This window comes from Spermophilus citellus, assembly GCF_964194105.1.
Source record: "Spermophilus citellus genome assembly, chromosome: 9".
Lineage (NCBI taxonomy): Eukaryota > Metazoa > Chordata > Mammalia > Rodentia > Sciuridae > Spermophilus > Spermophilus citellus.
The window spans coordinates 117,357,456-117,385,065 of NC_138191.1; the positions used below are offsets into that span (position 1 = coordinate 117,357,456).

Consider the following 27,610-nt stretch of genomic DNA (forward strand, 5'->3'; position numbering starts at 1 on the left):
GCCTGCGCCTTTCCAAAGCCACAAACTTAAATAGTCTTTGGGGAAAAAGAACAAACAGGCGTCTGTGGTGCATTCAGGCCTTCCAAGTGACCTAATTAGTGTGGATTTGTGAAAACACAAACTGTTGATGGCTGTATACTATTCCATGTTGTGGTTGTGCCTGGCTTACTTAACTAGTCCCCTATTGTTGGATATGTAGGTTGTTACCATTTTTACTCTCTGAGAAATAACATTGCCTTGGACCTCCGTGGCCCGAGGCCTGAATTCTAGCCAGCCCAGAGCATCAGAATCCAGAGAGGCCCTTACTTAGATGACCAGGCTTGGCTTTTCTCATTTGACCCTGTCTGTGCCTCAGGAGGCTGAGCCAGAGATGTCTGCCTCCTGCTGGGCCCAGGGCAGGTGTGGACAGGCCGGGTGGTGGCCATGCAGGGGCAGTGGGCCTGCAGGGTGGGTGCTGGGGAGGGTGATCTGGGGAGGGGTGGGCCTGTGAGGGGCAGGGAAGGCCCTGCCAGTTTCCTGTGCCCATAAGTGATGGGCCCAGAGGTGTCCCCTGCCCCCGGGGATGAAGGAGCTGTGGGGACTCAGCAGGGCCCTCTGCACCCCTGCTGCGCCCTCCCCAGCAGGTGCAGTCTCGGTGCCCACATCCCAGCCGCAAGCGCATGTGGGGGCGTGGGCTCCCGGCCAGGGCAGCTGTGGACGGCGGGGGGTGGGGGCGGAGGAGGCCTATCCAGGTCCAGGCTGCCCATTGTGTGGCCCCCTTGGCTGTCCTGCTGCCCGGAGCCTGGCCCTGGCCCACATTCCTGTGGTGGCGCTCCGAGTCTCCGGGGTGGAGCTGGTGAGCGTGAGGGGCACTGAGTTCTCACAGGACCAAGGGCCTTCTGGGGACGGCGCCTGCAGGGGTGCCGGGGGCCCTGCTCCCGGGAGCTGGCCGTCACCTGTGTGTCCCTGGGGGAGCCTCTTTGCCTCTCTGAGAGCTGCTTGGCAGGCTGAGTGCCTGCCACCCGCCCCTGGCCCGGACTGAGCAGCGCAGGCTTTCCCGGCTCTGCCCCTCCGTCTGCTGGGGGAGGGAGTTGACCTCAGCCACCTCTCAGGCCTAGTTGAGCCTTAAGCTGCCATCCAATCGGGGGACAATGTGCCATGCATTACCAACCAAAGGTTACCGAGCGCCAACCGTGTACTAGGCAGTGTGTGCTTTTGGTACAGTATCTCACTTGATTCTCACAAACAGTTCCACGAGATGCAAATGATTATTGTCCCTGTTTAGCCAAACAAAAGCTCAGAGAGGTTAAGCAACTTGCCTCAGATCACCCAGCAAGAAAGCAGAGCTGAACTTGGACCCAGGGCTGCCTGAACCTAAAGCTGACCTGCCAGCCCTTGCTCGCGTCGCCTCTAGTCATCAGGAGAGGGGAGGCCACGTCTGGCTAATTAGGGGAAGGCAGCTCGGGCAGAACTAATTACACTTGATTTTGTTCTTAGCTTTTGCGGCATGATTAGCGTGGCACAGGGGTGCTGGGCTCCGGGCCCCCTGCCAGCTGACCTAATTTGTGTGTCTGTTTCTATAACTCACCCTCTCTCCCCCCTTGTCCAGCCTCTCTCTCCCTCTCTCTCCACTCTCTCCTCTGTGTGGTCTTGGCAATGCCACTCAACCTCTCTGGGCCTGAAGAATCTCATCTGCATCTATTTCTGTCTGGGGAAGCTGAGGCTTCTGGAGGCCGAGTCTGCAGAGATCCTAGTGGAGACACCTGACGGCGACCGCCGCTCCCCGACCGCTTGGGCCCAGCTGCTTCCTCCTGGTTTCCCCTCGGCCTTTCTCACTGCTCCTTGGCCTGCTGGGCTGGAGGACTGGAGGGCAGGGTCCTGCGGGTGGGGAGCCCCAGCCTCCTGAGTGACCTCCTGCAGTCCTCTCGGCCTCTCCGTGAGCCGCTGCCTCCTTATCACCCCATGTCACAGGCGGCGGCATGAGGCGCTAGGGATTGGGCGGCCCTGACAGCCCCTGCCGGCCGAGCCAGGAGGCCGTGCTGCACTCTGCTCCGGCTGCTGTCCCCAGAAGGCTCGAGGCTGTCGGGCCTCAGGGACCCCAGGCATCTGGAGCCGGCTGCGGGGTCATGGGGACTGAGGCCATGAGTGCGAGGAAGCAGGGCAGCTGGCCAGGGCCCCCAGCCCAGCCCTGGTGGGTGGTCCTGGGAGAGGACACCTCCTTGCTGGGCCCTGGGGACCCACCAGCCTCCCCAGCTGCTCTGAATCTCTGTGGACAGGTCTGGGGGCGGGGGGTGTGGACAGGGGGTCTGCTGGTCACTGCTGGGCCTGGTCCCTCCGGGAGGGGAGCCCGAGGGCCTCTGGGGCGAGCTGTGGGGTGGTTCCAGGTGGGTGCTGCCTGAGGCTTGAGGAGACACGTGGGGGTGTCAGTCTCAGGAAGGACGCCACGTCCAGGCTGCTGCGGGGAGTGGGCGCCTGTGTGCGCCCAGGAGAGTGTGCGAGTGCAGGCCAGGCGCAGGGTGCGGGAGGGCCTGGGGCACGGGAGCCTGGGCTTCCCTGGGCCAGTGCCCCTTTGGAGACACTTAGGCGCGTGTGGGCAGCGGGTGGTGGGACGCAGGTGGCTGCTGGCGTGGCTGTGGGGGACATGGCTGGCCAGCAGTGGGTCCTAGTTGGCACCCGAGTCCAGCAGTGCGCTGGCTGGGCGCCCTCAGCTGTGGTGGGCAGGGGTCTCCTGGGCCCGGGGCCTCGGCTCCCTGGCCCTTGCTCAGACCCCAGCTGCTGCACAGAGGAGCTTTCCCGGCTGTCCCGCTCCCTGGGGTTGGCGGTGGCGGGAGGAGGAAGTGGGGCTCCCCTGGGCGCGGGGTGTGCGTGCGGTGGGTGTGGGGGGAGAGGAGCTTATGTTTGAGTTGTAGGGTTTGGTTCAAGTCGGGGGCGGCATGTGGTCAGGAGCTCGCATGCGCCTGGGGTGGGTCAGCGTGGGCCCTGGGAGTGGGTGTGGGTCCTTGCTGAGGCTGAGGGGGCCTTGTGGGTGTGCAAGGACAGGGTGCAGCCAGGGCTGTGGGAGATGGACAGGTGCCTGCAGGCCCACAGGCCTAGGGGTGCACAGGTGGGTGGCAGTGGTGCTCTCGATGGGTGTGGGTGCGTGCGGCTTGTGGTGTGGGCATGAGGGTGTGGGGCCCCTCGTCTACCTGCTGCTGTGTGTGGGGGGGTGTGGGTGTGTGTGGGGGTGTGGGTGTGTGTGGAGGGGTGTGGGGGTGTGGGCACAGCAGGGTGAGTTTACCTGGGGAGGTAGGGAGAGTCCCCGGGGGTCCTGGAACATTTGGATTCGGTTCTTCTTTAAGGGAATGGCCTGGGTAATTATGCTCATTATGCATGAAATTATGCAAATGCAGAGGTCATTTAGGGGTCAAGGGCTGTTTGTCACCCTTCTCCACAGGCACTTTGACTTCTAAGGATTTCCCTGGTTGTTCCCTGCCCCCTCTGTCCCTCACCCCCTGGAGCAGGAGGCAGCGGCCCTTGGGTTCCTGTGAGGCCCCACCCCTCTAGGTCCCTGGTGACCTGGCATTAAGTCCAAACCCCCCGCGCCCCACCCCAGGGTGAGTGGTGCTGGCCACTTCCCCACCCCGGGGGCTGGGCTGTTTGGTATTGGGGGAGAACGCTCTCTTGCCTGCGGTTTGGAAAGTCACCAGGTCGCCCCTTCCCGGTCCCTCTGATCAGTGTGAGGCTAAATTAAGATGTGAGAGAATTCTCTCCGTCCCTTCCACTCGCGCCTCTCTCCCTCTCGCCCTAGCCTGCCCTCTGTCCCTTTCTCTGCTCCTGCCCCCCTCTGTCCTCTGCCTTTCGGTCCCTGCCGCCTCTCCCCCTCCCCGCTCCTCTCCTCTGTTCCTGTGCTCTCCCCCATCTCTGTGGGGAGCTGGTCCTTAGCGTGGAGGAGATGGTTGTCATGGTAACAGTTGTCATGTCGATGGCTACTGAGCGAGGGATGAAGAGTATCTAGGTGAGAGCTACCTGAGTGGAGGCGATGGATTCGCAGGAGGCTTGAGGCTTGTCTGAGCCTCAGAACTGTGTGGCACCCCCGCCCCGCCCCGTCTCCCTGTGCCCGAGCCTGTGTGCACCCAAGGGCACGTGGCCACTCTGCGTTTCTGTGGCTGCCTTTAGGTGAGTGTGTGTCAGGCTGTGTCAGGCCGTCTCCCTGTGGCTCTGCTGTGTCATTTCCAGGGTCTGTGTGGCTCTGGAAGGTGTCTGGGGGGTGTCTTTGTCCTGCAGGTTTCTGGAGACCTGGTGTGTGGCACTGGTCACTGAGGAATCTCGGGGACTCCCCGTCTGGGCTCCCACCTTTACTCCCATCGTAGGATCCCTCCTCCCAGACCTCTTAGAATCCCTCCTCGGGGCTGGGGATGTGGCTCAAGCGGTAGCGCGCTCGCCTGGCATGCGTGCGGCCCAGGTTCGATCCTCAGCACCACATACCAACAAAGATGTTGTGTCCGCCGAGAACTAAAAAATAAATATTAAAAATTCTCTCTCTCTCTAAAAAAAAAAAAAAAAGAATCCCTCCTCCAGCTCATGGCCTCCCGGTCACTCCCTGGCCTGCCTGGAAGGATGGACAGACAGTGGGGACTGCCCTGTCCGGGAGCAGGAGCCTGAGTCCTGTCCCTGCTCATTCCCCGTTCTGCATGTGACTTCAGGCTGAACTGCAGGGACAGGAGCAGTCTCCACAGGATTCCCGCGTGTGGAGCTGGAGGTGGGGGCCTGCTGGCTCCGTCAGCCTGGGTCTGGGGATTTGTTCCTCTGGGCAGAAGTGGGAGCTGGCTGCTCTGGGCTCCTGGAATCTCTACAAAGGGGGAAAACCAGCAATTAGTCACGGGAGCAATTACATTAATTGTCCCACTCCATGACTCACTGGTAGAAAGTAAATACTGATTAATTCATTACCTCGAGATGTGTCTGGGGTGTGTGTGGTGAGGGGGCATCTCCTGGCTCCCTGCCTGGCTGGGCTCGGTGGGGCTTTGGTGCAGGTGGTCGAGTCAGGGGTGGGAAGCCAGGATGGAGAGCCTCCCCGGGCTCCGCGTGCGCTGCAGGGCTGTGTGGTGCCAGGCCCGGCCCCTCCTGCCCACACACCTTCATGGCTCCCACTGCCAGCCAAACATTGCAGATGCACAGGCACTGCCTGAGGGCCACCGGCCCTGGGTTCAGCTTTCACCATATTTTGATGTGTGATCGGGATAAAAAATCACTAATTTCTAAGAGAAAGTTGCCCATCAGGCACTGGAGACCTTGGAGGCTGGGCATCCACTGTCTTTCCAGCCTCAGCTCCAGCCCCAACCTGCCCTTCCCCTGCCCAGTGAACCCGTCACCTCTTCTAACTCCAATTCCATCCTTAACAAATGTGTCCTGAAACCTTCTCAGGCCAGGCCCCTTGCCAAACCAGACAGCACACGCTGTCTTCACCAAGTTTAGCACAGCCCCTGAGATGCCCCAAACAAACACAGCTCACAGTGGATCTGAGCTGTGAATCGGGAGCCCAGGATGCTCTGGAAGCTCAAGTAGGAGGGCTCCTCAGAGCCACCTGGGAGCCGGGGATGGTGGGGCGTGCCTATAACCAAAGCGGCTTGGGAGGCTGAGACAGGATGGCAAGTTCAAGGCCAGCCTCAACCATTTAGCAAGATCTTCAGCAACTTAGCAAGACCCTGCCTTAAAATATGGGTATGGCTCAGAACGTCCCTGGGTTCAATCCTCAGTACTGCAAAAAAAAAGAAAAGAAAAGAAAGAAAGTTAGCCCCAGTCGGAGGACAAGGGGGTGGAAGGGAGAGTGTCATGAGGAGAGGGAACAGCAGCAGTGAAGGAGGCAGACCTGGCCTAGTCCAGGAGCGGGGGGGGGGGGGGGGGATGCTGGTGAGACTGAGGGCTGGCGGGCCGGCTCCCGGGCACCAGCTGCACTGCCCACCTTGGAGCTTTGCTTCCTTCCTCCTGTGGACAGGCCTCTCTCTCTCTTATTCTGAAGTGCAGAAGACTCACATGCCCTGCCCTTCATGTCCGGGCACCAGGAGTTCATCTCAGTCTCTTGTGAAAGCTCCCAGGGCTGGGGCAGGGCCTCCGAGCCAGGGCACCCCCTGCCCGCCCATCTTTGAGGGTCTGCTCGCTGCCTTTGAGGCCCTTAGCTCTGGCTCCAAGCCCAGGGCCACAGGGGCTGGGGAAGAGATGATCTCAGAGGAGTCAGGCCCCAGGTGCTGGACCCTTGGAGAAGCCCTTCCCACCGCCTGAGCCCCAGAGGTGGGCCCCGAGATCGCAGGCGTTGGGCCAGGGCAGGGAGCTAACTTCCTGTCTTTGGAAGACTCAGGGCCAGGGCTGGAGCTGGTCCCCCCTCTCCCTTCCTCCTCCCCCATAAAGGCTATTGCTCCCCAACACCCTGACACCCATGTCTCTGTCCCTGCTCATTCCCTGTTCTGCATGTGACTTCAGGCTGCTCGCTGAACTGCAGGGACAGGAGCAGTCTCCACAGGACTCCCGTGTGTGGAGCTGGAGGTGGGGGCCTGCTGGCTCTGGGAATTAGAGATGCCACTTAGCGTCCCAAGCAGAAGATGGATCTCTAGATCTCATCCCCTGCTCTTGGTGGCCTGGGACAGCTAGGCCTCAGTCCCCACCTGTGCCTTGGGCTGATGCCCTTTGCACCTGGGGCCTTTTCTGTGGCCAGCACCTGTGAGGGGCTTCTGCTGCTGCCCAGGGGCCAGCTGGGCCTGTGCCAAGCCCTGCTGCCCGAGGGGTGCACTTGGTGCTGCTTAACCCCAGTGCAGTGTGCCCTCAGCTGGGTGAGGTGGATGCTCTTTGTGTCTTTTACAAGTGGGTAAACTGAGGCACAAGGGGCTAGAGAACTTGCCCAAGGTCCCACACTTCGTAGATGACGGAGCCAGGACTGAGATCCAGCACTGCCGGCTCTAAATCCAGTTCTGACATTCGGGGGTTCCATTCAGGGGGTGAGAGAGCAGCCAGAGGTCCCTATTGGTGGCCATCAGGCAGGAGATGGGGCTATGCCCTGCCCCTGAGCAAATGGGAAGCAGTCATCAGTAGGCCTCAGCTCTCTGTTGCTCAGGAGATGTCCCTCAGCTCTCCACAATGCCCATGGTCCCTCTGGGTGTGTCCAGGCTGCTGGCCTTGGGTGTTGACCAGTGCTTGTCTCTGTCCTCCAGGCTCAGCGCTGGCGCAGTGAGAACTTTGAGAGGCCCGTGGACCTGGAGGGTTCTGGGGACGATGACTCCTTCCCCGACGATGAACTGGACGACCTCTACTCAGGGTCAGGCTCAGGCTGTAAGTACCTCCCCTGAATCCCTGCCTGTCCCATCCCCAGGAGCCTGCTCCGTGGGTCCTCCTGTCGTGTGGAGGTCATGCGGGGCTGTCTGGTGGACCCGAAGGAGAAGGGCAGAAGATCCTCCCCAGAGGGTGCCCGGCCCCGGCCCTCCCTGGTCTCAGGGGCCTCTGAGTGTGCTGCTGGGGTCTCTCTGCAGCCCTGCAGACCCTGCCCTCCAGCCCATGTCAGGAAGCACTCCTCAGTGATCCTGTTCATGACCCTGTTCCAACCACTTGAAGGGATTCAGCCCCTCCTCAGTGGCCCTGGCACGTCCTCGGTGCAGATGGTTTGATAGGTCCACACTGGGCCACGTGGTCCTCTTGGATCCAAACAGCTGTGTCCAAGAGTTGGGCTGGGGCAGGTTGAAGAAGGGCTGATCGGACAGTGGGTTGCAGGCCCTGCCCTCGGGCAGGCGAACTGTGAGATTGGGCAGGTCCTTCCCAGTCACCCCTGATCAGCCAGCCGCACACCCTCATCAGCGCCTCCTGGGGCCTCTGTAGGGTCACCTGTAAATGGCAAGAAATACACCGTCTTCCCCCGGCTCCAGGAGGGGAGTCTGGCAGAGGAGGAGCTCTGGAAATGACCTGAAGAGGGGGCTGGGATCAGCCAGAGAGGGGCGCGGTGTGGATGAGACCGGATGGGGTCCGTGCTGTGGACCGGCTGCCACGGCCGGGCCTCTGGGCCTCCCTGGAGCCGTTCCTTTAAGACTCTTCCATGTTAACCTCAAACCAAACCCAGCCCCTTGCCTGGTGGCTCAGCCCGTTCTGGGCTCTCCTGGCTCCTGCCTTCTCTGCCTGCTGTGTCCGCCCCCCTGGGAGCCCCCTGTGGTCCTGCTCTTCCTGCTCCCCACCCCGCTTGCTCCTTCGTCTCACTTCCTTCCGGTTCCTTCACTTATCCACCCTGGTTCAGCCCCGTGGTGCAGACAGACTCCCACAGGAGGCCTCCTTCGCCCCATGCCTGGGTCCCCGGGCCCCCTGGGGTGCCCGCTGGTGCGCTTGGGCTGGGCGTGTGCCCGGGAGTGTAGCTTTTCCCAGACGCCTCTTCTCTCTTGAGTCCTCAGGGAGATTTTCAGCCAGTAGGTCTCCGCTGCCCCCGCCCGGCCTCCACCTGATGAAGCCCGGGGCCGGGTTTGCTGGACAGTAGGAAACTTCCGGCCAGGCGGAGAGAACTTGGGCAGGCTCAGCCACCAGTGGCCAGGCCGGCCTTCACCTTTCCCTCAAGTTTTCCTGGGGAAATCGGGCAAAGCGGGGGTTGGGAGTCCCCCATTCTGGTGGCGGGGCTGACCTGGGTCCTCCGGCCCCTCACAGTGGCCCAGCTCCCTAGCTCTCTCCCTCTCCCTCCCCCTCAGACTTCGAGCAGGAGTCGGGCCTTGAGACGGCCATGCGGTTCAGCCCCGACGTGGCCCTGGCTGTGTCCACCACGCCCGCTGTGCTGCCCACCACGGACATCCAGCCAGTGGGCACCCCATTTGAAGAGCTCCCCTCCGAGAGCCCCACCCCAGAGCCCGTCACCAGCCCTCCCGTGGTGACAGAGGCCCCAGAGGAGCCCAGCCAGAGAGCTACCACCATCTCCACCACCACGGCAACCACCGCTGCCACCACCACAGGGGCCCCCACGGTGGCCACGGTGCCCGCCACTGAGGCCACCGCGGCCCCCAGCATCCCTGCAGCGTCCCCAGCCACGGCCACCACTGCTCTTGTGAGGACCACCGGCATCCGGAGGCTGCCGCCTCTCCCACTGACCACAGCCGCCACAGCCCAGGCCACCTCTCCAGCAGCGCCCTCCCCCCCGACCACGGTGGCCGACTTAGACACCGAGGCCCCGACACCCAGGCTGGTCACCGTAGCTACCTCCCGGCCAGGAGCCCTTCCGAGGCCGGCTGCCACCCAGGAGCCTGATGTGACTGAGAGGAGCACCCTGCCCCTGGGGACCACTGGCCCTGGACCCACAGAGTTGGCTCAGGTGAGGACCTGGGAGAGGACAGGGCCTGATGGGGCTGGGCAGGGTGAGGGCCAGGAGGGTCTCGGGTGCCTGGCGGTACAACAGGGCCAGAGGATCCAGGCTGGACACCAGGGACAGGATGGGACAGAGGTGGAGCTCGATGGCCTAGAGAGGGACAGGAAGCCATGGTGGGGGTTGGGCCCTGATGCTGGGACAGGACTTCCCAGGGGAGGGACTGGGCATGGGTGTGAGGGTGAGGGGGGCTGGGCCTGGTGTCCTGGTTGAGAGCGGCGACTCAGGAGCCTGGCAGCCTGGCTTTGAATCCTCTGCTGCAGCTTTTTAGGGTGAGACCTCAGGCTGGTCACTGATCCTATTTGCTTATTTGTGAAAAGGAAAAAAAACAAACAAAAAAACAAACAAACAAAAAACCCGGAAGATCTCTTAGTGCTGTGAGGTTGAACTTCCTGACGTAGCTGGAGCGTTAACATCGTCTGGCGAGGGGGAGCCGTCGATGCTCAGCTCTTGCCACGGCTCTGGATGGCATCGGGTCATGGCTGTGGTTGGCCTGAGGGGGCTTAGGCCCGCAGGAGCAGTAGAACACGGGCTTCCTGTGGAGGGGTCTCGGGGTCTCACTGTTGTCTCCTGCAGCTCGGCCCAGCCCCCGGGGGCACTGCTGGGAAGGCGAAGCTGCTTTCCAAGGCAGGATTTAGCCTGCAGGGAGTGGGCTCCTGAGGCCAGGCAGTGTCCAGGCCAGGCCCTGTATGGGCATGCGTCTGGGGTGTTAGGAAGGGAGTCAGGGCTGGAGGGAGAAGGATGTGGGATGGACAGGTAGCCAGGAACTGGGAGCTGTGGTCTGGTCCATGGTGGGTGCCCCAGGCAAGGGGCATGTGGTGCCATGCAGCGCCATGCGGCGGCACTGGAGAGGCACAGAGCCCTGTGCAGCTGGCCTCGTAGACAGGCACCCGAGGGCTGTGGAGCTGCCCTTAAGTCAGGGCAGTTGCTCAGGACAGCCCCATCAGGACACGGGCTTCTCTCTTGGCTCCTCCAAGCAGCTGGGGCAGCCGGGAGGGAAGGGGGGGCCACGCAGGGCTGAGCCCAGGCCGCAGCAGGTGTTGCTATGCGCATGGCCTCTCCCTGCAGGCCCTGGGCCCGCCCTCGCCCACCAGCCCCGCAGCCCCGCCCTGAGGGCTCCACACCCCCACTCTGGTCTCATGGCTCGTGGCTCTGGTCTTGCTCCACATGGAAGGACCATCAGGATTGTAGTCACTGGGCTGGATTCCTGGACATCGGTCCCCCAGGGGCATCACGTGCTGCATGTTGTGCTCTGGACTGGCCTCCAGACTAATGGACTGACCCTGCCCCAGGCCCAGTTCATACGCCTGCACTGGCAGTCCCCATGCAGCTTCTCAACAGGAATCCCCCAAGGATTGTTACCAAAGCTGCTGGAGGGGAAGTGATGGAGACAGGATAGGGACAGGATGTGGCCAGACCGAGAATAGAGGCAGCATTGTAGAGTGATTAGAAACACAGACTTAGGGGCTGGATAGATCTAGATTTTAGTTCTGCTCCTATGACTTATCAGCTGTGTGTTCTTGAGCAAGTTACTTAACTTCTCTGAGCATGTCTCCTGCACTATAAATTGGTGGTCATAATCCTCCTTTCATGAGGACGAGGCTTTGCATACTTAAGCAGAGTGAATACTTAGGCTTGACCCACTGGGGCAGTGGAGTGGTGGCCTTCTGTGTGTGACTGACTGCCAGGAGGTGGCTGGCCTTGGCTCCTGGGCTCATGCCACCCTCTCTGCAGACCCCAACTCCAGAATCCTTCCTGACTACAATCCGGGATGAGCCAGAGGTGCCAGTGAGCGGTGGCCCCAGCGGGGACTTTGAGCTGCCGGAAGAAGAGACCACACAGCCAGACACAGCCAATGAGGTGGTGGCTGTGGGAGGGGCGGCGGCCAAGCCGTCACCTCCACCAGGGACACTGCCCAAGGGTGCCCGCCCAGGCCCTGGCCTCCTGGACAATGCCATCGACTCGGGCAGTTCTGCTGCTCAGCTGCCGCAGAAGAGCATCCTGGAGCGGAAGGAGGTGCTCGTAGGTGAGGCCCGGCTCTGCCCAGGGCGGGGTGGGGGCAGCTGAATGGCCTCAGTGTGCCTCTGGGAACCAAGAGGGGGCGCCAGGGCTTGGTTTCCTAGGAGCCGCTAGGAAGTGAGAGCTGGGACTCCACCCCAGGGCCTGCCCCGGCTTCTCCCGACCTTCCTCCTTCCCAGAGTCTGACCCTGGCTTTATTCCACTTCCAGCACCTTCCTCAGCACCCTGTGACCCCTCTTTGGACTCTGACTTTGACCCCCACTTTCCCAGGTCACACTGGTCAGCCCTGTGGGCCCTCACTTCCTGAGCACCAATCCCTGCCCCACCTTGTCCTTCCCCCACTCCTGTGCTGGCCACGTCTGCTGCAGAGTCCTAGACTAGTGACCCAAATCCTGGCTCCCACTGAGGACTGGTGTGACCCCAGGCCTCCTCTTCTCCTCTGGAGCCTGGGCTGTCAGGGTGTTAGGTCAGTGCTGTGACGGGGAAGGGCCATAGTTTAGTTGGCACTTGAGTTTTTTCTTCCCTGGAGCTTGAAAGTCTTGGAGCATCTTCGGATGGGTGGCACCTGGTCCTCCCCCAGAGGGCTGGAGGAAAGGATCAGAGTGTCAGCAGCTGGAACGGGTGACAGTGGAGCCATGCTGGGAACCATGCTGGGACCGACTCCAGCTTCACTCCGACTCTGAGAGCAGATTCAGGACTCCCAGCCCCCCCCCACACACACACCCTGTCCCCTGCTTGGGGTCCTCTACCTCACCTCCTGCATCTGAGCCTAGACTTTGCCCTTTTCTTCCACAGCTGTGATTGTGGGCGGGGTCGTGGGTGCCCTCTTCGCTGCCTTCTTGGTCACGCTGCTCATCTACCGCATGAAAAAGAAGGATGAAGGCAGCTACACGCTGGAGGAGCCCAAGCAGGCGAGCGTCACCTACCAGAAGCCTGACAAGCAGGAGGAATTCTATGCCTAGCGGAGCCTCAGTGCCTCCTTGCTGCCTCGACACCACCCCTCCGCCCAGTCCCCGGCCAGCCCCACCAGCCCAGGCCTGGAACTGGGCCCAGCAGGGAGTCTGGCCCCAGTTCTCCTTTGCCCTCCTCTTGAGGCCCGCCCAGGCTGCCAGCCTCACACAGATCATCCCTGAGGAGCAGGGGTGGTTGCTGTCTGCCCCAGACTGTGCCCTTACGAGCTCATCTCTTGTCCCCTCCCCCCCCACCAGCCTGAGGCTTCAGGACCTTATGTCAGATGGACAGGAGGAAGGAAGCTCCTGATTGGCTGGTGGAATAAGGAGAAGGGGTGGGGCTTGAGATGGGCACCTGGCCCTGCAGGGCTGTCTGAGGTTTCCTTTTGTGGGCAGAGAGGCCCTCCAGGCTGGCTTTCAGGACCAACATGTGGCAGACTCTGCCCTTGAAACAGTCTAGACACAGCAACCTCTTGCTCCTGTCCCAGGGCCTCTCTCTGCCTGGGTGAGAGGGTGTCCTTTGTCACCAGCCTGTTTTGTCCTCGCCTCTTTGGGGTTGTGGAACCACTCTCCCCTTCCCCTGCCCAGCGCCTATGCCCAAGGCTTCACCTCTTTCTGGGTCTTCCCCCGAGGAAACAGCTTCCAGAGAGCACGAGAGCAGCCATTGGTGAAAGGATGCTGCTGCACGCCGCTCCTGGGGGAACACCATAGACATCGTTGCCCACATTCTTCCACACATTGTCATGTGGCCACAATGACAAGGTCATATACGGTCCTGACCTCCCCACCAATCAAGACATGTTGCAAAAACAGACATTCTTCCAAAGATGTTTATCTTCACCCATTGCTGAAACACCCCCCAACACTACCGTAAGGCAAGTGGCTAGTCCCGATCACCCGAGTGGTGACGTGTGGCCTCCTCTCTCTTTTATGCCTCCCCCACACAAACCCTGACACCACACATGTCGTCTCCAGCTTCTGGGCGCACTGGGGAAGGTGGAGTCAAGCTGGAACAATCAGCCCATATTGGGTCCCCCCTTGCCCGGTCACACTCAGTCTCACCCCTTGGCACTGCACCAGCCACGTCACCTCCGTCCCGCCCTGTGCCAGACCCAGTCCCACATGAACTCAGCCTCACCCACATCCCTGTGCACATGCTGGAGGGAGACAGGGCGTTGGTCTTTCCTGGATTCAGTGGTGGGGGGCACTGGAAAAATCCCTCCCAGGGCTTTGTACCTGAGCTGGGCCTGGCCTCACCCCCACCCCTCCACCTCCAGCCCAAAAGGGCGGCTGGGGCCAGCCGCCACCACCCGGAGCTCTGGGGCTTCTCCAAGGCTGAAGAAAGAAGGGCTTGGTTCCTGGAGTTTGGCCCCAGACTGTGGAGGGTTCTTGAGTCCTGGAAAGTCCTGGGTGGGGAGGGGACACGTGGCATGGCTTCTACTCTCCCCAAATCCTTTACTTGCTCTGAGCTAGGGGGCAACTCTGCCTCCCAGGACACAAGTCTCCAAAGTGCCTGTGAGGGTGGGCCCTCCGCCCAGGCCCTCTGCTTCCTCTGCCCTTGACCTACCAGGCCATCCTCACCCACCCACCCAGGGCCCTCCCTGGGGACCTGCTTGGAGTCCTACTAGTTGTGGCTTCAGCCGGAAGCAGCCCAGGCAGGTGCCCCCGACTCCGAGGGCAGAGATTTGGGGGAGTAGAGCAGGTGACTGGGGTGGTGGTGCCGTCACAGGTCCCAAGCCACCTTTTTGGTTACCCTTGAAAGATGGGCCCTTTGTTAGGAGTTTGAAGTGTACGGTCACCAGTCTTTGGGGGAGGGAGTGCCTGGCCAGGGCTCTGGGAGCCCAGGGATGTGGTGTGAGTTGTAATGGGCTGGTGCTCCCACCCCTACCCCTCACCCACAATCCAGACTCAAGTCAGACACCCACCTCAGTTTTATTTCTGTTCCCTTTTCAAGACTCCCTGGCAGCAGACTTTCGCAGGGTGAGGGCAGGCGTGCCTGAGGCAGTGAGGGTGAGGGTCCCAGGGGCCACTGCAGCCTGTCTTTCCCGGGGTCCTGGTTTCAGGCTGAGCTCCATCTTGTAGACCCAAAGGCAGCCTAGACAGGGCCCAGACTTTGAGGAAGGGACAGGTGGAAAGGGCAGGGCGTGGGGGCAAAGAGGACCATGAGTCCCAGCCTCGTTCCACCTGCTCCCTGGTGGGCTGCTGTCTTGGGGACAGCAGTTCTGGTGAGAGGCCTGGGTGGGCTGAGACTGAGGACTGAGTGTGAGGAGACAGGGCCTGGGCAGCCCAGGGGACGCTGACACTGAGCGGAGACTCGGCAGTGGCCACAGCCTCTGCATCAGGCTGGCACCCTGGTGGGGTGGCCCTGCCAGCCCTTCCTGAGGGCTGGCTCAGGGCGGCGAGCTGGGCCTCATGTCCTGGCCCCTGTTCTCTGTGTCCTCAGCACTTGAGAGGAGGGCGAGAGCGGGCAGCTCCAGGAGGACTCAGTGCCAGGTGGAGCTGGAGCTCTCAGTGCAATGTGGGCACAGGGTCCTGGCCTGGCCCAGGTGTGGTGCGGTACATGTGGGGCCTGCCAAGTGGGTCCACAGAACCCCAGTGCTCCTGGGAGGATATCCTGGCATTTCCCGGAAGCACAGCACATTCCAAATGAGAGGGAGCTTGTGTGGTTCGAGCTCTTGTGAGGCAGGCTGGGGCCAGAGGATGGGGGGTGGGCCCCCCTCTGCTATGTCTGTCCAGGGGTCCCAGATTGCTGGAGACAGGGCAGGGCAGGGCAGGCCTGTGGCAGGGCCTCGGGTGCTTGGCCAGACCCCCTGGGTTTGGCAAAGCCTGTCCATCAGGCCTCCAGGCTGGAGCCCTGGGCCCCAGGGAGTGGACCCCACTTGTCCTCCAGGGCAGGAGTGGCCTCTGTGGCTCTCCTGGCTCTTTTGACTACACAACCCTGGACTAGCTCCCCGGGACTCCCGCCTGTAAATAGAAGCCCCCAAACTGTACAGATTTCAGAGACGCTGAGACAGGGCCCTGGGAATCACCACTGAGGGCCGATGGTCCCAGCATCCCCCGGGTGCCCACCTGGCACCTCTGGGCACCTGGCCCCAGTGTGGCAATGCATGTAAATATTTTTCGTAGGCAGTGTGGCTCCAGAGAGCCACCTGAAGACAGTGTCCCCTCCCCTCTGGTGAGCCCTTTTTCCTGTACAGAGCCCTCCTGGATCCCGGCCTGCGGTGGGCGGGGGACTGTCCTTCCCACCCCAGGCCTTCCCTGCCCTTTCCCTCCCCCGTAACCTGTGATTAACCCTACCCGTCCTGAGTCATGGCCAAAACTTCGATAAGGAGAATCAGAAGAAAGACCGTGGACGAGGAGACCGAGGCACTGCCCGTGGCGGGCGCTCGCCTGTCCAGCCTTGGGAAGGAACTGGTTTGTTTTTGTTTTCTCGTTTGATTTTTCTTGGTTTATTTTTTAACATTTCCCGTGCTGTGCCCATTTATAAGAGGAAATAAAATTAAGCTGAAATGATGCCCTGTGGCCAGAGTGAGGTGAATCTGGAGGTTGCGGGGCCCCTGTGGGGACCATTATGGTAAAAGCCACCCGCGGTGGAGAGCCTCGGGAGACCTCGGAGGCGGTGTGGGGAGGCCAGGGCTGGCTGCGGTTGGCGGGGCAGCTGGGGCGGCAGGGCCTGTGGTCAGCCCAGGGGAAGAGCTTGGTTTCAGGCCACAGGGGGGCCCCGGGAACCACCCGTGGGGGGCGCTAAAGCCCTGGGAAGCGCACGAGTGGGTGGCTGGAGTGTGACGGCTCCTCTGCACCCCCCCCCCAATCCGGGGTCTGCCCTGCTGCCGCTCCAGGCTGCGGGTTGGCCTCTCTGAGCCTCAGTGTCCTGACCTATGAGATGGGATGAGACCCCTGCAGTGGGGCGCGGTGGGGATCGGGTGAGGGCGATGACACACGGTCACCTCGCTCAGATGGAGATGGAGGCTCCTGGCCCGGACCATGCACTGACTTGGGGGCTCCCAGGGTGCAGAGCTGGGGTCTCCGTGCTGGCCCCACCCGCCCTGGTGTAGAAAGACCCCTGGAGCCGCAGGGACACCCCTGTCCCCATGTTGTGCAGCTCCTGATGCCAGGAGCTCGGAGAGTCCTGCGGGCTGTGCTGGCTCCACTTGTTTTGAAGTCCTCCCCCTTTCAGCTGGCACCCTGTCCCCTCCCTCGCCAGGGCTCACGCTTCTCTGGTGCACATGGGGGCTCTTCTGTCCCCGCCAAGGGACGCTCGGGCATGGGAGTCATGGTGTTACCTTCCTCCTCCAAGGAAACCACCCCGCGCTCCGCAGAGATTTCTGACCCTGAGGGCGGGCTGGAGCCTGCCACCCCTGGACGGGCTCCATCTGCTTCTCCCTCCTCCCAATCCCAGCTCTTGAGTGTCCCCTCTGTACCTGGCCTGTGCCTGGAACTGGGAGAGGACAGGTGGCCAGGACAGAGCCAGCCCTACCCAGGGGGTGCAGTCTGTCCTGAAGATAGTCTGACCAGCCTCAGGACTAGTGGCACTAGCTTTGGGGTGGACGGGTGCTTCCTCGGCTGCCCCCCCAACCCCCCAGGAACACCTCCTCACTGCAGAGTCCTGTGGCCCCAGGCCTCACTGTTGGGCTCAGATAGTTTGTCACCTGGACCCTTAACCTCCAGAACTATAGATGGGGTGAAGGAGCCAGGCCTGTCACCGGGAGGGTCTGACCAAGGGCAGGGCTGCAGTCGGAAGCCTGCTGTGATGGGAGAGGCTGGTTTGTCAACATTCAAAGCCAAGCACACGTGGCTGTTCACTCAGGAAGTTTCTGGAAGGTGATGCTTATCTCCCCCTGTGGGTCCCCATCCAGTGCTGTGCACTGGCCCTGGTCTCAGCATGGAGGGGCAGAAGGCGTGGTCTGGGGCCCAGCTTGCAGCTGGGTGTGCTCTGGCTCGTTGTTCAACCTCTCTGATCCAAAGCCAAGAGCCGGTGGCTGCTCATCCAGGCCATGATCATTGTCCTCGTGGCTGTCATTGTCATTATTCTCCAGGCCCAGCATGCAGCCTGTGGAATGAACAGATGACCCAGAACCTGGGCAGAAATCATAAAGCCATCGTCCCCCTGGCGTGAACTGCACCGGAGGCTTGGGCTTCTAGAGGCTGGGTGGAGGCAGGAGGCTGCGTTTGGGCTGGCTGGAGGGACGGGTGCTGCTGGGAGGTGTGGCACTTCCCTCTGGCTCCGTGGCCCAAAGGATACACAACAAAATGGAGGGGGAGGAAGGAGAATAGCCGATTGTCTCTGGCAGCCCAAGAGGGCACAGCTGCCAGCCCAGGCTACCCTGGGAACAGAGTGTGCTCAGCTTCGGGGGCCGCCCACCCTGTCGCTGCCGGCCTGGGGGTGGGCTGGGGGCCGCGGAGGATTCAGGCTGAGCATGTCAGAGCCGAGCCTCGTCCCCAGTCGGGGAGGAGGGACGCTGGGCCTGCCTCAGGACAGGACGTGATGCCAGGCCAGGCCCTGGTACGCTCTCCTCACAGGAACTCACTCGGGCCCCAGGCAGCTTGGACCTCCTGGCCTGCATTTGCAGGCGGAGGAACCGAGACTCACACAGACCCTAACGCTCTTAGAGGATGCAGTAGGAGCCCCCGCCTGGGCCTCTGCCCTGTCTCCTCTCTCTCCCATTAGTCAGCTGTGTGAGCGTGGGCAGGTTACTAAGCATCTCTGAACCCCAGTTATAGCATCAGAACAACAGAAGCCACAGAACATTACTGAAGGACTCAAACACATATTAACACATGACACTTGTGGGGTGCCTTTGATTGTCAGTCCTCTTTCACATCATTACCTCACTTAATGTTGGGGAGAAGGATCACTCCCATTTCACAGGTGAAAACGTTGACCTTATCCACAAAATCTACACCATGGGATGCTCTATCAGATAAATGACCCAGTTTCTTCAATAAGTAAATTATAAGGAAGAAGGAAGATGGGGAGGGAGGAGGGGGGCAGAGAGAGAGAGAGAGAGAGAGAGAGAGAGAGAGAGAGAGAACATACATGTATTAAAAACATTTTCTTGCTGGAGTGGTAGTGCAGGCCTGTAATCCCATTGATTTGGGAGGCTCAAGCAGGAGAATCGCAAGTTTGAGGACAGCAAAGACCCTCGGCAACTTAGCAAGATCCTGTGTCAAAATTAAAATGTGTGGGAATCTACCTCGTGGTTCAGGGCCCCTGAGTTCCATCTCTAGTCACAAAACAGACAGACATTTTCTTTTGAGATGAGATCTCACTCAGTTGCCCAGGCTGGCCTCAAACTTAGGATCTTCCTGCCCAAGCCTCCCGAGTGGCTAGGATCATAGCTAGGATCATTGTGCCTGGCTACAGGAGTGATGAGTGAGATCATAAGATGTGTTAATATGGAATGTGAGATGGTTTTTTTTTTTTTTTGTACTGGGGATTGAACTCAGGAGCACTGGACCCCTGAGCCACATCCCCAGCCCTGTTTTGTGTTTTATTTAGAGACAGGGTCTCCCTGAGTTGCTTAGCACCTTGCTTTGGCTGAGGCTGCCTTTGAACTCACGATTCTCCTGCCTCTGCCTCCCAAGTCACTGGGATGACAGGCGTGTGCCACCACGCCCGGCTTCACTACTTGAAGTTTATATTTTAAATTCTCATAAATTGACTCTGGGGGCCATGGGGAGCCCCTGAGGTTGCCCCTCCAGGAAATGCAGAGCTGGGCCTTAGCCCCAAGCCCAGGCCCCCTGTCCCTCTGCCTACCCCTGGCCCTGCCCCGAGTTGCTGCTTCACGTCATCCACTTCCACGTGGTCAGCACCTTCCTGGGCCCTGTTCCCTCCCCTCCTAGGAAAGCTGACTCTCAGGATCAGCTCTGATGAAATCACCCACATGATGCTGCCATGACCAACGTGTCCCCAGCTGTTCCGTCTTCCAGGAACACTCACGGGGTGGCCTTTCCCGAGTGCACATGTCCTGTGGTGAAGTGCCTTGCGGGAACCCTGGACCTTGCTTCCTGTTCACATCTGTCCTGGTTGGGAGGGGTGGTTGGCCACGATGCCTCCTACTTTGAAGGACACTGGATTCACTCACCCCCCTGCTACCACCTTGTCAAGGCTCCGGCAGGTCCAGAGCTCTATCATATCTTGCTGGAACTGATTTGATTTTCACTGGCCATGGGCTGGACCTGGGTCCCCACCGGTGCAGCCGGGTCTTCCTGGGTCCTCTTGGGGGAGCCCCTTGAGCCATGGCTTTCTCTTCTGTAAAATGGTCACCGTGATGGTCACTGCAGAGATTTGTGAGGATAGGGACCCACAGGGTGGGCAGGGTGATGTGTCTGCACTGTGACTGACTCAGAGCAGGTGTGCAGCCGTGACGATGATGGTTTCACAGTAGCAAAGCCAGGTGCATTGCGTGCAGCCTGTGCCGAGCGGGTGTGACCACTTTTAATAGGTGTGAGGCGCTTAGAGCAGTGGCTGGCGCGGGGCAAGCTCTGCAGGAACACTGGATCAGGTGACCTGCAGCCGCTTGTTTAGTCCTTACAAAAACTGGATAAGCCCGTGCCATGGCGCACGCCTGGAATCCCAGGGGCTTGGGAGGCGAAGGCAGGAGGATTGCAGGTTCAGAGCCAGCCTCAGCAACTTAGTGAGGCCCTAATTAAGTCAGCGAGACCTTGTCTCAAAATAAAATTTAAAAAAGGGCTGGAGAGGTGGCTCAGTGGTTAAGCATCCCTGGTTCAATCTCTAGTACCAAACAACAAACAAACAATAACAACAACAAAAACCTGAGAAACTAGTAGGTACTCCTTTCTCCCATGCTACAGATGAGGAAACCGAGGCCATGCTACAGATGAGGAAACCGAGGCACAGAGATTCCCAGAATGTTGAGAGTGTAGGTAACAACTTTATGGTCACCCTTGACTCCCACGCTCTCTCCTCCTAGTGAACTCCTATGGGCCCTTCAAAACCCTGCTCCAGCATCACCCTCTCTGGTCACTCCCAAGCCAAGCCAGCTGTGGCCCAGGACGGTCTCTGGCATGGGGAAGAGGAGAATCGGGGGAAGCATGGGCCTGATGGAGGCTGGTCAGTGCGTGAGGACAGGTGGTGTCTGAGGGGCGGTGGGTGGAGAGGCCCTGGGCCGGCTGTTGGGGAGGGAGTGAGGGGCAGTCTGTGGCCCTGCTTCCTCCCCAGGCACCTCCGTCTGTGGCTTCACCTCCAAGGTCCGGCTCAGCCTCGGGCCTCCTCGAGGTCAGCTGCATGAAGAGGAGTGAGGAGCAGGACGTGGGGGCCAATCTGCCCACTTTCCTACTTCTGGTTGAGTGATCTCTGGCAAGTTCTTTTTTTTTTTTTAAGCTTATCTTTATTTTTAAATATTTCTCTTCTTAGTTAGTCGTGATGGCAGGACGTGCCTTGACAGCTTGCACACACGTGGATGATAGGTGACTCCCCATTCTTGGGGTGGCACGTGATGCGGAGCTACCTGGTCGTGTGGTCAGAGACGAACATGGACAGTCCAGTCCGACTCATTCCACTATCTTTCCCTCCCGTCCCCTCCTCCCCTTCATTCCCTTTGTCTAATCAACCAACTTCCACTTTCCTCCCCACCCTCACCGTGGGTCAGGTCTGCACATCAGAGAGGGCATTCGGCCTCGATCGGGGGGACTGGTGTCCTCGCGGGGCATGGCGGTCTCCAGCTCCATTCACTTACCAGCAAACGCTCTGGCACCTTCTCTAGCCTCTCTGCCTGTCTCCCCTGGGACCATGATGGGCTGGCCGCGGTCCCCGTCTTACAGAGTGGCTGGAGGTTCCGTCAGGGCAGTGCACACAGGAAATGCTTAGCGGACACCCATTTGGAAGGGCCCTCTGGACGCTCTCTCCATCCTCTGAATTCCTGTTGTGACCCTCACAGTTCAGCCCAGAGGTCATGGAAACCGCACGAGCTTTGATGGGCCTTCACTGTTGCCTGGGTCCGCGTCTGCTCCTTTCCCTGTGGCGCTCTTTCCAGATGTGGCACGAGGTAGGCGTGAGCGATGAGCCCATTTTACAGTCAAGAAAACTGAGACGAAGTGTCCAGAACGTGTCTGAGTCACCCAGCTGCACACGGCGGAACAGGATTGAACCTTGGCCCTGCGCTGCGAGCCTAGAGCCTTCATTCTGGTCTGTTAGTCACCATGGTGACAGAGGCCTACTGTGCGCCAGGCACCGAGCAGGCGTCCAAGGATTTGGAAATACAAGGCGCAAGTAGCCCAGGCCCTCAGGGAACTCACAGCGGATGGACGGACGTGGAGTCAAGGGCACAGCTCTTGCCGTCACTGACCCTGACCTGCCGGAGGTCGTGCTGCCCTTAGCCACATCCTGACAATTCTGGCACACGGCCCATGCCATCTCCGTGCTCAAAGATATGACGGACAGACGGGCTTCCAGGGCGAAGGTGATCTAAGCACAGCTTTGACACCACTGTAGGCTTCTGAGTAACTCTGCAGCCTTTGAAGGCAAGGGTCACTGGGGCAGTGGTTGATCACCTGCCATGGGGACAACAGCCCCCGTGTCACCTGCTCCTGTTTCACATTCGGCTGACTTTGGGTTGGCACGGGGCGTGTGGGACTTCAGGATGTGACAAGGCCAAGGGAAATGGGCAGGGACAGAGCCTCTGCGAGGCCGGGGCGGGGGCCTCCTGGATGGGGGGCTCCTGACGGGGTTCTGAAGGCCGCGCGGGGGGGTTCTCCATGGGGAGGTGTGGGCGAAGCTCCCGGGTGAGGAGGCCAAGGTGTGGAAGGCAGCTGGGCTCTGGAGAGGGACGGAGTCAGGGGGTGTGTGCGCCCACATGCCTGTGTGTGTGTGTCTGCCAAGTGCCACGGTCAGATGTGGCTTGTAGAAGTGGCTGTGGCAGTCTGTGGAGGTAGGTGAAGGGTTGGTGACTCGGCAGTCAGTTCCCCACGCAGACCCCAGGGCTTGGGAGCAGCAGTGACCAGGCCTTTCCCTTTGGGGCTTCCCATGATGCCCAGCAGGGGTGGGCATGCAGCTGGTGCTCAGCGAACGCCTGTTGTGTGAGATCACGAAAGTGTCCCAGGACGCGCACACAGGTGGCTTTTAGTAGCCCCCAGGGCCCGCCCGGGCGCTGTCCGTGGTACCAACACACACTGGAGAGCTGCAGCCCGTGGGCTCCCCAGTGGCAGGTGTGTGTGTGTAGAGGGGCCCTCAGTCTCTGTCCTGGGGTCTGGTGGGGTCGGGCTGCGCCAGCCTCAGGGCTGCCAGGCCTGGGGTCTTCCGGAAGGTGGATCCTCCCTCCCCTGGCCAGGCTTGGGGCGTGGATCTGAGGCTGGAGCCGAAGCCGGACAGAAGGAAGGGACCAGAGTCAGGAGCAGTCGAATGCTCTGCTTGAGAGGTTGGAGCTGCAGAAGGAGTGACAGGTCACATCTGTGTTCCAGAAAGCTCACTCTCGGCCCCGGGGGACAGACTGGAGAGGAAAGGAGACGCTGGAGCTCTTCCCTGTCACCCAGGCTGCACAACAGGACCTGGGAGAGAGAGGACGTCAGGGAGGGTGGGAACCGAGCAGCCTTGCTGGAGAAGGCGGGGCTTGAGCTGGCCCTACTCAAGGGAGAGGGGACTGGCCAGCAGGGGGCAGGGCGTGGGCACAGGTGGACAGGTCGATGGCCAGCAGCTAAGGAGAGTGAAGGGACTCCGGCCTCCTCTCCCCCCTTCACCTCCTTCCTGTGGCCCTACTGGGTAGGGGTGGCTGCTGGTCTGGGACCAAACTCATTGGCGTTTCTGGGTGTCTCTGGCTGAGGTGGGGGGTGGCCTGGATGTGGCCTTGAAAGGTCCTTCCATTGTGTGTGGGGCCTGGCCAGGGCAGTGGAGGCGGCTCCACGGGGCTCCACGGGGCCCTTTGTCCACCGAGTCCCCTCCAGGCGCTCTGGTGGCTGCCTCCTGTCCTCGTTGGCCTTGGACTCAGGCCACGTCACCGAGACAGGTTGTTCCGCCTTGGCTGTCCCGATGTCCTGGCCAAGGGCAGCGGTTGGGGTGGACAGCCGTGGCCTTGAGGCTGGCTGAGGGCTGGCCAGTGGCCTCTTGTCCTCGGGCTCTGTGGGTCACCAGCCCGATGGGTCTTTTAGCCCCCTGACCTGTGGGCTGAGGGCACCTCCCAGCCCCCAAGGAGCCCAGAAAGATGGGACCTTCTCAAAATCATGGGGTCTTACCCAAGTCACTTACCATTCCCCTCCGAAGGCTGTGGCCAGGGTGGGATGGACCCTGTGGGGAGGATGGGGTGGCCCTGGAGCATCAGCCACGGCCTCCACTCTAAGGACACAGCCCAGAGAGGTGATTGACTTGCCCAGTATCTGGAGGGGACCCGGGTGGGCTGACCCTTCTGCTGCGGACTCCCTCAGGCCACGGCTCATGGTTGGTGGTGAGAGTGAGAGGCTGGGGCTGGCCCTGTCTTTCTCCCTGTGGGCCCTTGGGCAAGTTGCTGATCTCTCTGGGCCTCAGTTTTTCCATCTTTAAAAGAGGAGCACAGTTCTCCTCCCTGCGCCCACCCCTGCAGGGGCAGGGCAAAGTCAGGCAGTCCTGGCTGTGTGATCCCGGGTCAGTGACATCACCTTTTTGAGTGCATTTCCTCATTGGTGCAATGGGGAGAACGAGGACAGGGACTCACCGCAAGGAAAGAGTCAGGCTAATGCTGAGCGGAGGCTTCCTGTGTTCAGACCCCAGGCGGCCGCTCCACGGGCGGGTGATCAGGGACTGTGCCAGTCAGATCGCCTCTGTTGCAGAGTGGACATGACAGGAAGAACCACTTGGGCTGCTGGGGTTAACCCAAGCCGGGTACCGAGTGCTCGGCAGGTGGGACGTCCAGATGGTGGCTGGACCCAGGGCTCCTCCCTGCGAGCACGTGTTCTCAGGGGTTGGGGCACAGCCTGCTCGCTGCACGGGGGTGAGTCCGTGAGCGCGTGCGGGGAGTGTATGCAGTGGTGCCTATTCAAGGCAGAGCCCGTGGCCCCGAGTCGAGCGGTGTGCCTGGAATAGCTGCCACTCCTGGCGGCCTCCCCAGGGAGGGGGGGTGTGGTGAGCGTTTGCAGAGCCCCCACTGCTGCTGCAGCCTGGAGCCAGGCCCTGGAGGGAGCGCCAGGAGCGCAGCCCTATTATATTAACGAGCGTCAGGGTGACGATTTCCACTAACGAGATCAGCCACCAGCGGCCGCCTCTCCTTCGCCAGCCAGCGCACAGGCGCACAGGCCAGGGGGGCACCAGCCTCGCCCCTCCTCCTGCTGTGTCTTGGGAAGGGTTCTGGTGCCAGGCGCCAGGCCAAGGCTGTGGGGTCTGTTGACTCCGAATCCCTGGCCCAGGTATTGGCAGATCCACTTCACAGACGAGAACACTGAGGCCCAGCAGGGTCTCGGTGACGCCAGGGCCTGCGCCCCTTCCCACCCCACGTGTCCCTGGGAACGTTCACCCAGGACCGAGCCCTGATGCTCTGCGGCCCCTCAGTCCCTGTGGCAGCCCCAGGAGGAAGGCACTTCTCCCTCCTCCACGGCGGAGACTCCACGGTGTCAAGCCTCTGGCCACGCCGGGGAAGTGGGTTTCCCACTCATCCGTAGTGTCCAGCACCACCAGGTTCCAGGGACACATGATGAGAGAGATGGACCTGTCCTGTCCTCAGGGAGCTTCCAGCCCCACGGAGCAGTCCGTGCATGACAAGAAGGCAGAAGGGACCTGGGGCACCTACCCCGAGGGCCAGTCCTGGGGGTTCATGGGGGGCTATTATGTGGGGCACAAATAAACTGGCGTCTTGTGTAAGCTGCGGCTATTCTGGGTGTCACCTTAGAAGCTAAACCTAGCTAATAGCCAGGCCAAAGCTATTATCTCCAGGGCGCAGAGAGCCGCGGCTTCCGGGGAGGGAGGGATGGGGCAGCTCTGCACCTGCAGGATGGGCTGAGGGGTGGGCACCGTTGGCCGGGAGATGGGGGGCTCGGTGCTCTAGAGCCTGGTCAGCCTGCTCGCTCGGGTGCTCAGGTGGCTGTGGGAGCAGGGAGCTCAGGCCCTCACCCACCCTGGCTGCCCACAGCCCCTGCCCCTGCGTCCCTCTGCCTCCAGAGTTGCCTGGCCTCAGGGAGCTCAGCCCTTAGAATGGCGGCTGATCTTGCTCAGCGCCAGCCCTCTCTGGCCCCTCCTGGGGATGCAGGATCCTCCTCCACCTGGGCGTGTCCCCTGAGCAGGTGAGGGCTTGGCTCTTCTCCTGACCCCAGTTCCCTTTGCCCTCCCTCCCACCCCCTCCCTCTCTTCCTGTCTGTCTGTCTTGCTCTGTTCCCCAGGCTGGCCTTGAACTCCTGGGCTCCAGGGATCCTCCTGCCTCAGCCTCCCAGTGGGCTGCGACTCCCGGCTGCAGCCGGGCGGCTCTCGGCCTCCGTGTGGACACACTGATCCAATCCAAGGCCCCAAATGGACTGGGTCATTGTCGTTTCTGCAAAGCATCATTTTGCTTGTTACTGTGACAGTCCTCTGGAGACCGAGGGCTCAGGGCAGGGGAGGGGACAATGCTCTGCTCAGGATACCTCTGTGTCCTTCTAACCAAGGAGGACAGCTGGCCATGGTTCTGGTACCGAGGCAGCAGGTGGGGGTCTTACATGCAGGGGTGAGGGGGCCCCACCCAGACCTGCTGGCCGCAGTTCCCCCCTCTGCCCTAGGCACAGGCAGCTCTCCTTCTGGACGCTCTGCTCACAGCCGCTGCTGAGTAGGTGCTCTGTGGCCCTGACCAGCCCTGCTTTGCCCTTTCCCAGGTGTCCCGTCACCCACGGGTCCCATCCAGACATCTTCATTTGGCTTCCAAGGCTGCCTGCAACCAGCCCTCCATCTGACCTCCCACCTTGTCCCCACCACCTCCCACCTTTGCCCAGTGCCACCCTCAATGGCTCTGTGTGTCACTCCTTCCAGATGCCACTTTCTCTGGTGCCCTTTCTCCACCCAGACTGTCCTCTGCTCCAGTCACCTGCACCTCATCTGCAGCCCCTCCCTGGAGATCCAGCTGAGCCTGGAGATCCAGCTGGGCCTGGCCCCAGGTGACAGGTGCAACCAGGACCCTCAGGACCCGTCCCTGGGGCAACAGGTGCAGCCAAGACCCAGCAGGCTCAGCAGGCAGAGGAACAGAGACAAGGCCTGGCAGAGGCAGCTTCCCCTGGAAGCCACTTGGGAAGTGTCACCGGAGGTGGCCAGAGATGGGCAGGCTGGTGCAGGAGGCCACTGAGGTCTGGTGCCACTTCCTTCAAGCTGGTGGCCTTGGGCAAGTTAATCAACCTCCCTGAACCTCTGGGACGGGCGGCACACGGTTGAGTGCAGTCACATTGGCGTCTCTTGTCTGCACAGCCTTCAGGGGCCTGAAGGGCCTGTGGGAAGGTTCCAGACCCCGGGAGACGGGCACCGGGCAGGTGCTCACGACGACGCTGTTTGCTCCGTGGGGACAACAGGGAGCAGCAGTCTCTGTGTTTGCAGGTTTTCTACGAGTCTGACTTCATGTGAGTTACTGACGTCACCAGCAGCACCCCATCCCGAAGCCTGAGGGTCCCCCGCCACTCCTGGTGTGGACGGAACTGCGTCCCCCCGAAGATATGGTCAAGTCCTGACCAAGCTGCCCGTGAGTGCCACCTGGTTCAGAAATCAGCTCTCTGCAGGTGTGACCAGGGCAGCTGGAGGCTGGGCCTGAGGGATCCCTAACCCAGGGAAGGAAACGTGGTCCAGCTCACAGGACCGGGAAGATGGAGGCAGAGACAAGACTTGGCATGTCAAGGTTGCTGCCACCGTCAGAGAGAGGCAGAGACCCTCAGAGTCCCCAGAGAAGGAGCCAACCCTGCCGAAACCTTCATTCCAGGCTCTCGACCCCCAGAACTGAGACAGAATTCACCTCTATTGTTTTAAGTCACAAAGTTTGCGGTCACTTGCGCAGGGCAGCCCTGGGAAACTAATCTAGTCTCCAAAAAAGCTCAGAGAGGTTAAGCCTCCAGCCCAAGGCACACAGCAGGCTCGTACCCAAATCAGCACTGGAACCGGAGCACTTCTTGCTCCGAAGCCCTGCTCCCAGCCCGTGGCCCTGGGGTCCAGCCACTTGGTCTTGTGGGTGTTTGTGCCCAGGCTCTGCAGCGTGGGTCTGGCTGGTCTCAAGCATGTTAAAGGAGGACAGAGTGGAGGAGGCCCCAGCCAGGTCCTGCTCCGGTTCTGTCTGTGTCTTGAGGCCCTGGAGGAGCGTCTCTGGTGCCCGGGGACGGCAGGAGGCTGGCCCGTGTTTCCAGAAGATCCAGCCTCTTCTCTCACCGGCCTCCACACCTGGGCAGGTGA

General features: G+C 60.9%; 1 protein-coding gene across 1 annotated transcript in view; it reads left to right on the top strand.

Annotated features, from left to right (window-relative positions):
* The window catches only part of SDC3 (syndecan 3), a 32,890-nt gene extending 17,082 nt beyond the window's left edge, over positions 1–15,808 (top strand). The window contains exons 2-5 of the mRNA XM_081305713.1: positions 7,161–7,278; positions 8,667–9,280; positions 11,066–11,357; positions 12,146–15,808. Of these exons, the coding sequence (XP_081161839.1) occupies positions 7,161–7,278; positions 8,667–9,280; positions 11,066–11,357; positions 12,146–12,312 (1,191 nt within the window). The 3' untranslated portion in view covers positions 12,313–15,808. The remainder of the gene's footprint in view (positions 1–7,160; positions 7,279–8,666; positions 9,281–11,065; positions 11,358–12,145) is intronic.
* The last annotated feature ends 11,802 nt before the right edge of the window (positions 15,809–27,610 follow it).